This window comes from Anas acuta, chromosome 3, assembly GCF_963932015.1.
Source record: "Anas acuta chromosome 3, bAnaAcu1.1, whole genome shotgun sequence".
Taxonomy (NCBI): domain Eukaryota; kingdom Metazoa; phylum Chordata; class Aves; order Anseriformes; family Anatidae; genus Anas; species Anas acuta.
Genome location: NC_088981.1, coordinates 99,761,241 through 99,774,851, shown reverse-complemented (window position 1 = coordinate 99,774,851; position 13,611 = coordinate 99,761,241). Strand labels below are relative to the sequence as shown.

At 36.5% G+C, this 13,611-nt stretch overlaps 1 protein-coding gene across 2 annotated transcripts in view; it reads left to right on the top strand.

Annotated features, from left to right (window-relative positions):
- Nucleotides 1-13,611, top strand: part of EIPR1 (EARP complex and GARP complex interacting protein 1) — a 74,079-nt gene that overhangs the window by 45,378 nt on the left and 15,090 nt on the right. For both annotated transcript variants that reach the window (XM_068678517.1, XM_068678518.1), the window contains exons 5-6: nt 6,650-6,749; nt 9,340-9,476. In XM_068678517.1, the coding sequence (XP_068534618.1) occupies nt 6,650-6,749; nt 9,340-9,476 (237 nt within the window). The remainder of the gene's footprint in view (nt 1-6,649; nt 6,750-9,339; nt 9,477-13,611) is intronic.

Here is a 13,611-nt window from a genome sequence, read left to right as displayed (position 1 = left end):
TAACCTGAATTTCATGTTTTATATAATGTCAGAAACAAGGCATAACTTCTTAAGTTAAAACAGAAAACAAAAGTCAGTTATTGGGGTTGGGGACGGAGGAAGTCCTCTTCTCTTCCTCTCCTCTGAAAGAGAATGGACACTAGTAATACAGTCCAAGATCTATTTAAAACAAAAAAATGCTATCCTCGTGATAATGTAATTTTAATCTTAATAAACAGAAGACAATTCTGTTTTTAATGTTACTGCTCTGGTCAAGCTGAACAAGTTATATAACTTGCAGCTTAAAGGTAATCAACAGACCTTGGGGAGTTTGGGACTATGGTCTCTTGTACACTGATATTGCTATAGCTGTACTTAGCAGCACTTAACATATAGGAAATGTTGTTTGCATATGATAAATCCTTAGTCTATTCGATCTAAGTAACAGACAAAAGTGTAGACAAAACTGAGAAGAGTACCAAGGCCAGGCCTCAAACATAGGCTCTCTTTAGGAAAGACAGGCTGGGGAGATGAGGAGGGAAGTTATATTGTAAGCACAGCTGGAGAGCATCATAGAGCTCTGCCTGGGGATGGAGGATGAGCTAGCTGAGATCTTGTGCAAAGGTTTGAGAGCAGAACTATGTGGCTGACTCAGTAATGGGTGCTTGCTGCAAGCTGCCTGATCAGGAAGAACAAGTAGATGAGACCTACAGACAGCTAGAAGTACTCTTGTGCTTGTGGGGTCTGGTCCTTGTTCAGGGTTTGAACTGTCCCAGTATCTGCTGGAGGGACAACACAGCAGGGTGTAAGCAATGCAGGGGCTTTCTGGAGAGCATTGGTGGCAGCTTCCTGATCTTCAGAGATCTGTTTCAATAAGTCCCATGTGATAGGGCTCCAGAAGGGTCTAAGAAACCCAGTTGGTATTCAGGAATCCCTTCCTCTGAGCTAGAGAACAGCTCATTGCTATGAGCAGGAAGTCAAGCAAGAATGCCTGGATACCTATGCTGTATATACTGATAAAAAGCAGACCTTAGAGGAGGAAGTAGGGTCCTGAAGAATCTAGTAAGAATTTTATATCTTTGAAAGTACAGCTCTTTTTCTGGAAATATGGATTAATGTTCCTGATCTGTCTGGAACAAGCACACGTGGGGAAGAACCAAGCAAAACTACCTTCATAATGTCTTTAATCAACTATAATGACTTAACCTCCAATACCAAATGAGTTTGGGGAAGCCCCCTAGCCTTGATAGGACCATCTTTGTAACTTGAGCAGTCAGTGTAAGAGTACAGACCAAACCTGAGTATGTGCACAATAAACAAATCTACCCTGTAGCATGGATTTCAATTAGTGCTACTCATGGTTTTCATACTCTGGGATTTTCACATTGATTATTTCTCTGAAGATAGAAGAAACAATCAGCTCCACCTACAAGTCAATGGGAAGGAATTTAGGACTTCTAAATAACTACAATCTGAAGAATGGTAGGTTACTTTGTTAGAGCTCTTACCACATGCTCCACAAGGACTGTCCCTGTGTACAACTTGCGTATTTTATTGCTGCAAAAAATGAACACAGTAGAGAATGGCTGACTAATGTCTTAAGTCTGAAAACTGTTAGTCATAGCACCCTTTCTGTAAAGTAGATCTTGCTACTTACTGTTTCACACGTGTGGTTACATAGCATTTTCATGTTTTGTCCCCGCTAGTAATTACTGCGCTGCAGGTATGTTCAGGACATTAGTTATGTTGGTTAAACTGCAGACTGGTGATGCCAATTCATATCTATAACTGTTCATAACTTGGAATGTTAGCAGTGACACTTTGCTTTGCTATTTTAAGCAGTGTTATGTAATATAATGTATACATTTTCTGGGGTGGCCACCTAGATGGAAGTCTCAGTTTTATAATGAACTATGGAGATGTTCACCTGTTGGTCATCTCTTAAAATTGTGAATAATTATCAAGAATATAATACTCTTTACTACAAAATAGGTATTTAGGAGCTCAAACTTAAAATGAATGGGTCCTATATCTTGCTTTCATGCAGCAAATTCCCTACCATGCTTTCTATTAGATTGTGAGCTCCTAGGATTCAGACTGTCTGTCTTATGTTTATACGTTCAAAAATATCTTCTCAATGCTAAGATTGTGATTCTTGCTTTAGAGAGCCCAATTATTTTTCTTGCTATAAACTTGTGTAATTGCACATCTGCAGTAGATAGAGACGGAGTGAGATAAATACAAATACTGAGGCTAACCCTTTATTTTGTTTTTATTTAAAACAAAGACTTCTGGGGTCACCAGCATTCTAGTTTGATGACTTAAGGGAAAGAAATTAAAAACAGTTTAGTGCAAGTATTTATCCTGTGTCACCTCCTTGTGGGATACTTTTGCATACATTTATGCAACAGCTATATTTTTAATGTAAAAATAATTCAAAGAGCCAGAAAGAAGTCCAAAGTAGGTGTCTTTGGAGGGGGAGAAGGGGGGTCTTGGCCAAATTAATCTTTACCTTTCTCATTTTCCTCAGTATACTCTTCTTCATAAGAAACTTATATTCTTATTCTATATCTTAACATTCTATGTCTATATATGTGTACTTAAGGAAGCTATGATTTTTCTCTTACTTTGTTTTGACTACTTGAACACCAAAATATACCTGGGTGGTTTAGTATTCTGAGACAATTCATAACCTGCATTCACTAAACATACGTCAGCAGCATGTCAGACTTCAATACCAGAAAACAGACAGAACTGTTCTCATTCAAAAATGTGGCCACTCTGTAAAGCACTTGAGTAAGGAGTAAGAATTGTGAATTCCTGGCTGTCCTCTGAGCCTTATTCTTATAATAACAACAACATTGAATTACAGTACTTAACAAAATGAAGGATATTTGGGTACATAACATTAATTTTTCTGATGGCCTCTGTTGAGGCTGCAGGATGTTTGGATATATTTTCCACTTCGCAGTGTGTGAGAATTTTCAGTTAACAAAATCTTTTATTCTTATAAAACCGAAGAACAGTTAAAACTTTTTGTCCAACATATTATGTCTGACTTCAATTCACATCTGCAAAAGTGTTTACATGTTGCTTTATTCTTCTTTATTCTACAGTGGAGAACTTGAATTGTTCATTTATAAAAGCTCAGTATGTTAATAAATGATGGCATTAACTATCTATTCAGCATAAAACAGATAATGTAGTCCTTTTATGTGTGCATTTGAATGAATATTGTAAATTCTCTTTTTTTCTTTACTAGGAAAATGTTTTCTACATGATTTATTTTTTAACCAGAAACTGCTAGCTAGAAGCTAATCTGAAGCATCAGGAGTCAGATGATAACAAAACAGGGTAAAAGGCAACAAATATAATTGCTTGTCTGCTGTTTATAGATTATCTAAAGAGCAGCAGTGAAGTTGACACTCAGTTTCTGAGTGGCAGCTGTGAATTTGACAAGTATCTTGTCCATTTCTGAAAACTGTAAGCATCAGCAACTGTTGGCACACTCAGGGAAAATGGTATTGCTGTTTATCTGCTTTCTTTTTAAAAGATTAGCACCACTTCTGCTGTGTCTAAAAAATATTCTAAAATGTATATTTTGCTTTGAAAGCAGTGTTTTTTCTCCTACCCATGTTTTTCCCCTTCTCTATGGTATTTCATGTTTGACATTCAGTTGCTGCTGCAGAATACAGCTGAACATATCACAAAGGGTGATTTGAATAACCACTTAAATTATAAAATGTGAATGATCACCACAACCACACCCATAAAACAGTGAACTTTCATAAAGGATAAATTAAACAGAAGCAAAATGGCCATCTCACAAGGACAGAGTGAATGTGCAGAGACCTTTTTGTTTTAAGATATGTCAGCTGGGTTATATAATTGGTGCTAATTAGTGTACTATTCAGCTATAAAAATTCTTTACCTTGAAGCTCAGTAACACTCAAAGACATGCAATTTCTTCCCACCTTTGAAAACATCAAAAAAAAGAAAATAAATAAAAATGCTTCCAATCTTGCATTTAAAACCAAAAGTTCAGTGATCAGTGTAGGAAAAGGAACAAATATATCAACAGGCGATGAGAATATTGATCTCTGTCTGGAAGAACCCTTAAAGAGGTAATTGCTCAAACCAAATTTTATTCTGTATAATTAGAGAATATCTACATAAGTCAACACCAAACAATAATGTTGCACTTCCAGCAATATGTAAGAAAAATAGTTGTTTTTTTTTTTTAAAAAAAAGCAAAATTAAAAAAAAAAAATCTTGGTTGAAATCTTGAGGATTTCTTAATTTACCCATTTGTCACCTCTTATAGCAGTGATAATTCTGATGGAATTTAAAAGCTATGATCCCAAAATGATGTCTTCACTTTGAGAAAGTGAATTGTGGAAGGTTAACTGTGTGATCAGGTGGAGGTCATGGTGCATTGATATTTTATCCTATTATATGCGGATAAAGTATTTTCATCTCTTTGAAGGACTTAATAAATATACCTGTGCAGCAGAACTATATGGAATTCTGAAATACACATAGTTGTGACAACTGGCTACTTCTAATTATTATAAAGCAAATTGATGCTTGAACCTGTAATTGAAACTGCTTGATCATTTTATTATCAACTCTTGTTTTCATTTGCTTATAAGTTTGTCCAAGTTGTAACATACAACTTTTAACAAAAAACACTAGTTAAAAATAAGACTGAGAATAATAAAAGTAAAAGCCTAATTTAAAGCAAATCATAGAATCATTCTAGTTCCATATGCTTGTTAAAATACCTAAAACATGATGGCAGCTTAAAGTGCTAAATGAAGTGATTTTGTCCTAATACAACAGAGCTCATTACAAATGATCTTTTATAAGTAGTTAGTTTCCATGGACTGACTATGTAATAAGGATGCAGGTCATGGTTCCAGCAAAAGATAGATGCAGAAGCTATTCCTTTCTTTGAGCTTCTCTTTTGCCTTAGGGAAACATTCAGTGGGTGAGGAGTCAGCAACACACCTGTATTTATAGTTCCAGCCTCTTCATCTGCATGGTGTTAATTTACCTTTTTTTTGGCATGATTCTATCTTCTCCTTATCACCTGGCTTCTCTTTAACAGTTGCATTTGTCTAAGCACTTTTTTTTTTTTTTAGTAAAAGTACAGCGTTTAAAAACAATGAAACTCCTCATGGAAGAAGCAAAGTGGAAAATTTTAGATAAGAATGAAATATTTCACCTAAGGTGTGAAGAACCTACATTTCTGTTACTTGCTCTTCCTAATGGTTTATAGCATATCCTGGATTGTATTGAGCCCCTTGGGTTAGGTCTGATGTCAGACAGCTCATACTTACTGTATTAGGAAGGTAAGAGTAATATAAAAGAGTAATATGAATTTGGAGATAAATGGTGTGTAAGAGCATTTATAGTGTACAGTACCAAGGTAGGAAGGTAGCCATTGGCTGCCTAATGTTGGGCTTGCTTGCCCAACACTGCATCTACTCACACAGCCTTACTCCATCTCTTCAATCCAGACACTGACTTGATTCGTGCAAGAAGTTAGCCTAGAAAATCTATGTCTAGTGATGGACTCTTGACAAACTTCAAGAGCTATTTCTTCACATTTGCACTGAGAACATGTATGTCAAATGCTTTTGAATAAATCAAGTTTTTTGTCTAGTGATAGGAGAAAGGTTCACCATGTAGCTATCGATATTAAAGTTGTAATTTCTATCTTTAGCTGTGTTGTGGAGGTAGGAAGTTGCACGATTTTATTTTAGACCTCTTGGGTACAAGTCTTGGATACAGAAACCTATTCTCATCAAATAATGAGTATTATTCATTTGACCTTACTGTGATCTCCAGAAAACTTACTAGGGTTTTTGTGTATGTATTTAGCTGCACTGCCTGTACCCCCTGGTTTGAGTATGCTGCTTCTTGTAGCTAGAAATAGAGATGAGGGCTGATGATTTCTTCTGTTCTTTCATGTATAGCACAAAACTGGTGAATCAGGTAAAAAGGGTGTGTTGATTGAGCTGTGATGACAGCTGCTGAGTTTGAAGCAGTTAGCATCAAAGCTCTGAGGCTTACGATTTTTGATGCACCTCCAAAAATGATGTGCAAAGTCGCATATGAAGAACTTTCAAGTAATTTAGCTTGAAACCTTAAAGTGAGTGCATGTCAAGGCCTTTGGTTTTTCCCTTGCATGGATGCAGAATGGCTTGTGCTACAATGACATAATCACTTTTCATTTTGCTTGATTGAATATACAGAATGGATGGCAAATGAAGTGGGGATTTCAGGAAACTCTTACAGTTAAACTTGCGTCTAGGGAAGCTGAATGGCATTCCTTTTTCTGACAGATTTGGACAGGATGTCAAAGGGTACTCAGAAGGAAAAGGAAAGCACCAGAGCTGACTAAAAGATTCCGTAAGCAAGCCTGGTTTTGTATCATACAGTTTAAGTAACTGACACTGCTATAGCGTTCATCTATGACATATAAAAGTTGCTTGTTTGTTGTTAATGGCAAGTTTTGCACTTCAAATGTGGGCCAGTTTCAGCTGAAGGAAACCATAATCAAAATCATTTAGGAATTGTTGGAACAGATTAGGTACATGAACTTAAAATGTCTTTCTAGTGCTAATTCTGATTAATCTTTTCAATCTTTTCTCCTGTTTTACAGTGTTATGTGGGAACCTATGGGAGATGGTAAAAAGATTATTTCTCTGGCTGATAATAACATATTATTGTGGGATTTGCAGGAAAGTTCAGCCAAAGCTGTGGTAAGAATTTCTTTTAAACAAATCATGATATATTTGAAAACAGTATAAAGAACAATATTTACCAGCCCTCAATTTGCTAATCGTTTAACTATTACCTCCCTAAAGACTCCTCAAGTATCTTGTTATCTCTAACGTGTGGAGGAAATGAATAGTATATCAATTGTCTTGAACGTGAGTGTTTAAGAATAGGCAACTGGATATTTTTATCTGTTGTTATTGGTTAAATATTTCCCTTTTTCTAGAGTTGTCCTTACTTTCCTATTTATTCTAAAGAAAAACAATATTAGTTTGATAAATATGTATGGGGGAATATTTATGATTAAGGAAGCCAAAAATAATCTAATTCACATGACAGTATATTAACCAATATTGGTTAATATGTCACAGCCCTCTGTTTAATTTACAACCCTTGCATTACGGGCTTTGCATAAATTCCCCCATTTACTGTGCTTTAAGTTCTCAGTATTAATTTAGCACAAAATCATCTATTTAGACTGTTTCACGTACTGTTAAAATCATTTTATCTGATACTCAGTATACACAATAAGGTGTCATTGGCATGGACTTCTGTCTGATTTTGTCACCTCTTCTAGATAACAAAAACGTATTTGTGTAATGGCATAGATCATATATAGAAAACTTTCTATGTTTCTGCATAGAGAAGCCACTGGATTTACCTTACTTGTATGTTAGTCAATACTTCTTTTTTAACACCTGTGTGATGGGCAGACTTCTTTGGAATGCCTTCTTTAAACTTGTTGAAAAATTACTCTGGAGGACAATTGTGCTTTCATGTTACAGTGTTTCATATAGGGCTGTTTTCTGTACATGGTCCTGGGTGCAGGTGGTGCTACTTGAGCAGGGGTTTGGACCAGATGACCTCCAGAGGTCCCTTCCAACCTCAACCACTCTGTGATGCTCTGATTCATGTGATGTTTTCTGTTTCAAGGACAGATTTTGGAGATGTATGATTTGAGATACTCTTTTTCTTGATATTCCTGCTGTCAGTATCAATAGAATTTAACATTATAGTAAAGGTAGTTTAATTTTTGAAATGTCCTACTCAAGCTCCTCGTGTTCTCTGTTGCCTGACCATCAAAAAATAAACAGTACAGTCTTTTTTATTATCATCAGCCCATTGTCCTGTGCTGTATCTTATTTTTTATTAATAACCTGCAAATTGTAGAAAGGTTTTCAGACGCAGGAGGAATGGTAAAACAATACTAAGTCTGAATACAGTATGGTATCACATATTAACACATGAGTAATGTATGAGCTTGCATGCTAAGACTGATGTATTCTTAAAACATAGATACTTCAGAAAGATTTTTTGGAAGACAACACGTCTTAGGCATCATAGATTTTAGGGATGGTAAGAGCTGTACTTTCTAGATTGTTAACCTGAATGTGAAGACAGACATTCTTCAGTGGAAATGTAATAAATTAGAAACTACAGAAAGGTGTCTTGGAATAACATGTAAGGAGGTTTAAACAGTCTTGTATTAACAGTATGTTTTTCTGTCAGTCCGTTAGACTTTATGTAAGCAGTATATATATTTAATCCTTTTCATCCAACCAGGTCTTATATTTCTGCTGAGAGTAGCAAGCTTTCTGTTAAATCTTGTATTTAATAGAATATTCTATGATATGTTAGTACCTAGGTGAGGGAGAAAAGTGATCCAACAAGATCCAGTGCTGTAATCTGCTTGTGTGAAATCCCTCTCAATGAACCATTTGTAAATATGAACGTCATGTGCAAGACGACCAAATATGTCTGTCTGCTCAGGCACTTTTAACTTTTATGTTTTTTTAATCTGATTAAAATGCAGTTATTTTCCTTTTCCACCTCCCTCTCAGATATGAATCAATCAGCTTTAGTACATTACTGGAAATATAAATAATTTGTAGTGTCTGCACCTTGTATTTTCCCCCATGTTCACATGGAATTGGAGGACAATTTGCCTTATGTTAAAGACAAAACTAATTGCTTTTCTGTCTTCCTTTTATTAACTGTATGGAGATGCAGAGCTGTCTGTTCATGGTGTGTAAACCTTGGAACTGTGAAACTTTTAATTCTTACAGTTTGTTGATTTGTGATCTAGTACCTTCTATTATTTTGATTGGCATGCATGTGATGACATGGGCTTGTGGGTCTTGATTTTTTTTATTTTTAAATGCTATTTGTTTATTGAATAGTTTTTACCACAAATTCTCTTCCTGCAGTTAAAATACAGTGAACTTATTTGCTCATTTAAGACAGCTACAAATGTCTGCAGTGTGTCTATATTATCTATCTAATGTTTCAACACATTCAGATCTGAAACTGTTTTAGGTTATAAAGAAGTATAGTACTGCTAATGCTTCTGCATATATTACACTATATAAGCCTTTGTAAAAATTATCTTCAGATACAAGATAAGTTTTGTCTTCCTAATTTTTTACCTGGTTTTATCCCAGGATTTTGCTAATATGTTATGCCTGAAACGTTAGGCTGTTGTGCATTTTTTTGTCCTCAGTGGAACTAATTTCACTTTAGTTTTGCATCTTTACATTTAGAAACATTGCTAGCTTTTTTTATATTTTTTTTAAGCTTTCTAGTTCTGCAGCCTTGGAAGGGAAAGGACAATTAAAATTTACTTCTGGAAGATGGAGTCCACACCACAATTGTACACAGATTGCAACAGCCAATGATACCACTGTTCGAGGATGGGATACACGAAGCATGAGGTAATGAAAAATTGCAGTCCTGTTCTCAGAAAAAGACAATCTACTTTGGAGATGGATTTTTCATTGCTCCTAACTTTTTTTTTTTAAGATTAGAAATGTGGCAAAGCTATCACTTATAAATGGAACGGTTGGGCTTGCATAGCTGATGTATTCACAGTTTAGTAAAGGGTTTTCTCAGTTTTTTCCCTGAGCTTCAATTCTAACTTATATATTGAATTTTACTCAGCTATGTACTGGTCCCAAGATGACTTGTTCAATACGTAGGCATTACCTGAATGAAGCTGTTGTGTAATACAGACTGAAAATCAGGATTTACCATCAGTCCTGACTATGCTATGAACTGTCTTCGTAGCATGCTTTATAAAGGTAACTTTAATCTCTGAAGGTAATTCACAGGGTAAGTTCACTCTTCACTTCACTTTTCTGATTTTAACAAATAGTACACTATACTATGTGTAAGACTCTAGCATACCAGTTATATGAAACTATTGAATCTGTCAAAATCATAACCAAATTAATTAAAGCTTTGAGTCTACCTAATATGGTGTTCCCCCCCGCGTAGTTGTGATTTTGATAAGCAAAGGAGTGATGTTGTGCACATCTGTTGCCATGACTACTAAAGCCTGTGCAAGCTTTTTTAAGATACGCTTTATCCCCTTAGCACATAGTAATTTATCACTAAACCGAGAAGACTGATGTCTTGTAATAACTTTTGTTGCCTTAAAGGGGGATGACTTTAAATTTAGTTCCATGGTTCCTGCCAGCTCAGGGGTATAGCAATAAATCCCCATGTTTGCCAGCCTTATGTGTTTCTGCCTAACAGGTTTGTTTAATTTAATGAACAAAAGTTAAAAATACAAATACAATTGTTAAAAGTCACTTGTATACCTGTTGTATTTGAAAGTTCTATTCTTTGCCCTGTGAAAGGATATATAAAAACTTTATATACATCTATATATGCTCATTTATGAAGTTTTTTTAAATGAAGCATAGAAAAGAGGAAGGGTCAAAGGAGAAACCTTTTTCTAACATACAGCATGCAGACCCTAAGATAAAACCCTTTATTTCTAAGTAGATAATGTTTAATGCTGTGAAGTCTACTTCATGTTTTGCATTTCTGATCTTGTATTAAGTGTATTCTCCGAATAACTTGTGTGAAAGGTGCTCCAGATATTAACAAGGTCTGCAATGAAGGGGTAGTTTGGCTAGCAAACCCCACAGTTCTAATTACTTTAATCAAATCTCATATTAGATTGTCCTTGAACAAATTTGAGAACTACACCATGCAAAAGAGCTTCTTGCAATTTACTTGAAAAAATACACGCAAGAATGTCTCATTTCCAGTTACATTGTAATATGTCTAGAATAATGTGAATATTTGATAAGGACTGTCTGGGCTAGAGGTAGGTGTTTAAAGTCAGGGATATAAAAACCATGGCAGTATAAGATGCAAAAACCAAAAGGTCAGAAAATTTGCTATACCAGCAAAGAGGAAAGGAGCTTTTAAAGTAGTTAGAATAGCCACCTCTGTGAGAGTGCAGGTAGGATAGCAGTAAGATAGAGTAAGTGGTATGGAAAGTAGCAAAGAAGGATGGGAAAAAACAAGAGGTTGGCAGGAGGACTGTTAGACTAGACAAGGAAGCAATCATTAGTAAACTTAATCAGAGAAGCGTTTGTGAAGCAGACAGGTCAGACACTAGGCTGAATGGATTTTTAGAGAGAATTATAGAATTATATCAGGGACATTCAGAGTCCAAGGATAAACTGTAAAAAAAAAAAAAAAAAGTATATGAGAAAGGGGCACAAACAGTTGGAAGAAATGTTTGTGTAGTCTGATGTAATCCTACTTATCTAAGGTATTAGTGGGAAGTTCAATATACGCTGTATTGCTGAAGGTAAGATGATAGAGTGAAAGAACATTTGTATTTTGGAAGGAAAGAGATCAATCAAGTGATCAGACTAATAGTTAAGTTAGTATAAAGGCTTTTGTGGTAAGCATAACGGAATGTAGGGTAGTGGCGTTTCTTTTTAAACCCTGACCCATTGCATGAGTAGTGCAATCAAGAATGAAGTGCAATAAAATCAAGTGCAATAGTGAGGGGAAAAAGTGTTTTACTGTTACAAGCATACTTGAGATTTTTAAAAAAGTTCCCATGAAGTTACAAGAAATGAAAAGAAAATGTAAAATTCAGACGCTAGAATAGCTGGTAGGAAGGCATACCTCAGCCATATCCTCAGTCTCTCAACCTTTGAGAAGAGTTTTGATATCTAGGTGATATCCTCTATCCCAAGTGATTGCAGTAGTTGTCAGGAAAGAGGTTAATCTATGCATAATACACTCTGAATCTCCTCATATGGATCTGCTTGAGGGTTCGAAGGCTTTGCAGGGGGATCTGGATGGGCTGGATTAACGGGCTGAGTCCAGTCTCATGACATTCAAGAGGGTAAGCGCCAAGTCCTGCACTGAGGTCATAACAACCCCAGGTAGTGTTACGGCGTTGGGGAAGAGTGGCTGAAAGCTGCCTGACAGCCAGCTGAACATGAGCCAGAAGTGTGATAGGGTAGCCAAGAAGGCCAACGGCATCCTGGCCTACATCAGAAATGGCGTCGCCAGCAGGTCTGGAGAAGTGACCGTCCCCTTGTATGCGACACTGGTGAGACCACACCTGAAGTACTGTGTTCAGATTTGGGCCCTTCACTATGAGAAGGACATTGAATTGCTTGAGAAGAAAAGTGCAAAGAAAAGCAACAAAGCTGGTAAAGGGACTAGAAAATAGAATTTGAGGGGGAACTGGGCTGTTTAGTCTGGAGAAGAGGAGGCTAAAGAGATAACACATCACTCTGCAACTACCTGAAAAGAGGTTGAAGTAAAGAAGGGTGCTGGTCTCTTTTCTCAGGTGACAAGTGATAGGATGTAAGGAAACTGCCTCAGGTTGTACCACTGGAGGTTTAGGTTAGAGATTATGAAGAATTTCTTGATGGAGAGAGGGTGGTTAAGTATTGGAATGAGCTGCCCAGTTAAGTGGGGTAGTCCCCATTCCTGGAGGTAGGGTGGACAAGATGCTAAGGGACACGTTTTAGTGATGGGACATGGTAGTTAAGGTAGATGGTTGGACTTGATGATGTTGAAGGTCTTTTCCAGTCTCCATTACTCTATGATTCTACTTTTTGCTTTTTATTGATAGTTAGATGCTAACAACAAGAGACTCCTCTAGTCTTGATGGGAGAACCTCAGGAAACACAAACTTTTGGTCAGTCCTCATTTTCTAAAGGAAAACATTTTTCATTGAAAAACAAAAGGCAAAACAAAGCAAACAAAACAAATCTTTCTGTACAAGTACTGTGAAGATTGTAGGAGACTCAGATCTAAGCAGAACCCTGGTATGGTGGCTTTGACACTGGTCATGGAAACAGGTACAGCCTTTTAATAAAGCCAATGATCATAGAATCACAGAATATCCCAAATTGGAATGGACCCATAAGGATCATCAAGTCCAACTCCTGGCTCCACACTGGTCTACCCAAAAATTCAGACTGTGACTAAGAGCACAGTCCAAACACTTCTTAAACTCTGACAGGCTTGGTGCTGTGACTATGTCCCTGGGGAGCCTGTTCCAGTGCACAACAACCCCCTCTGTGAAGAACCTTTTCCTGATGTCCAGCCTGTGATGCAGCAGCACAAACAAAGAGGCAAATTTAAGAGGGGGGAGGTAGTGAGGCAAAATGATGTAGCTTGAGTGCTTTGAATAAACATGCTAGGTAGTTGTCATTACTGCAGTACTGTTTTCTGAAGTGGTTCACATGAAGCACATAAACACAGCGAAGTTGTATGAAGGCCAAAGGTGAGTTAATGCTAAATGCCAGAGCTTAAAAAGGTGAATTCAGAATAATGTAATAAAGATCTTTTGGTCATATTGCCTCCCTTGCATCTCAGCTTTTTTTTTTTTTTTACACAGAGAACATATCATAAATGCAGAACTGGTATAAATACTTACAGAAGCTCTTATCTGAACATACTGTGGTTTAGTCACAGAATTTTCATGAAGTTGCTAGAGAGCTGTGCTAGAATAATATGGATCTCATGTTTGCTTTTAGCTCCAGATGATCCTAATACAAACAAGTAATGAGGAAAACT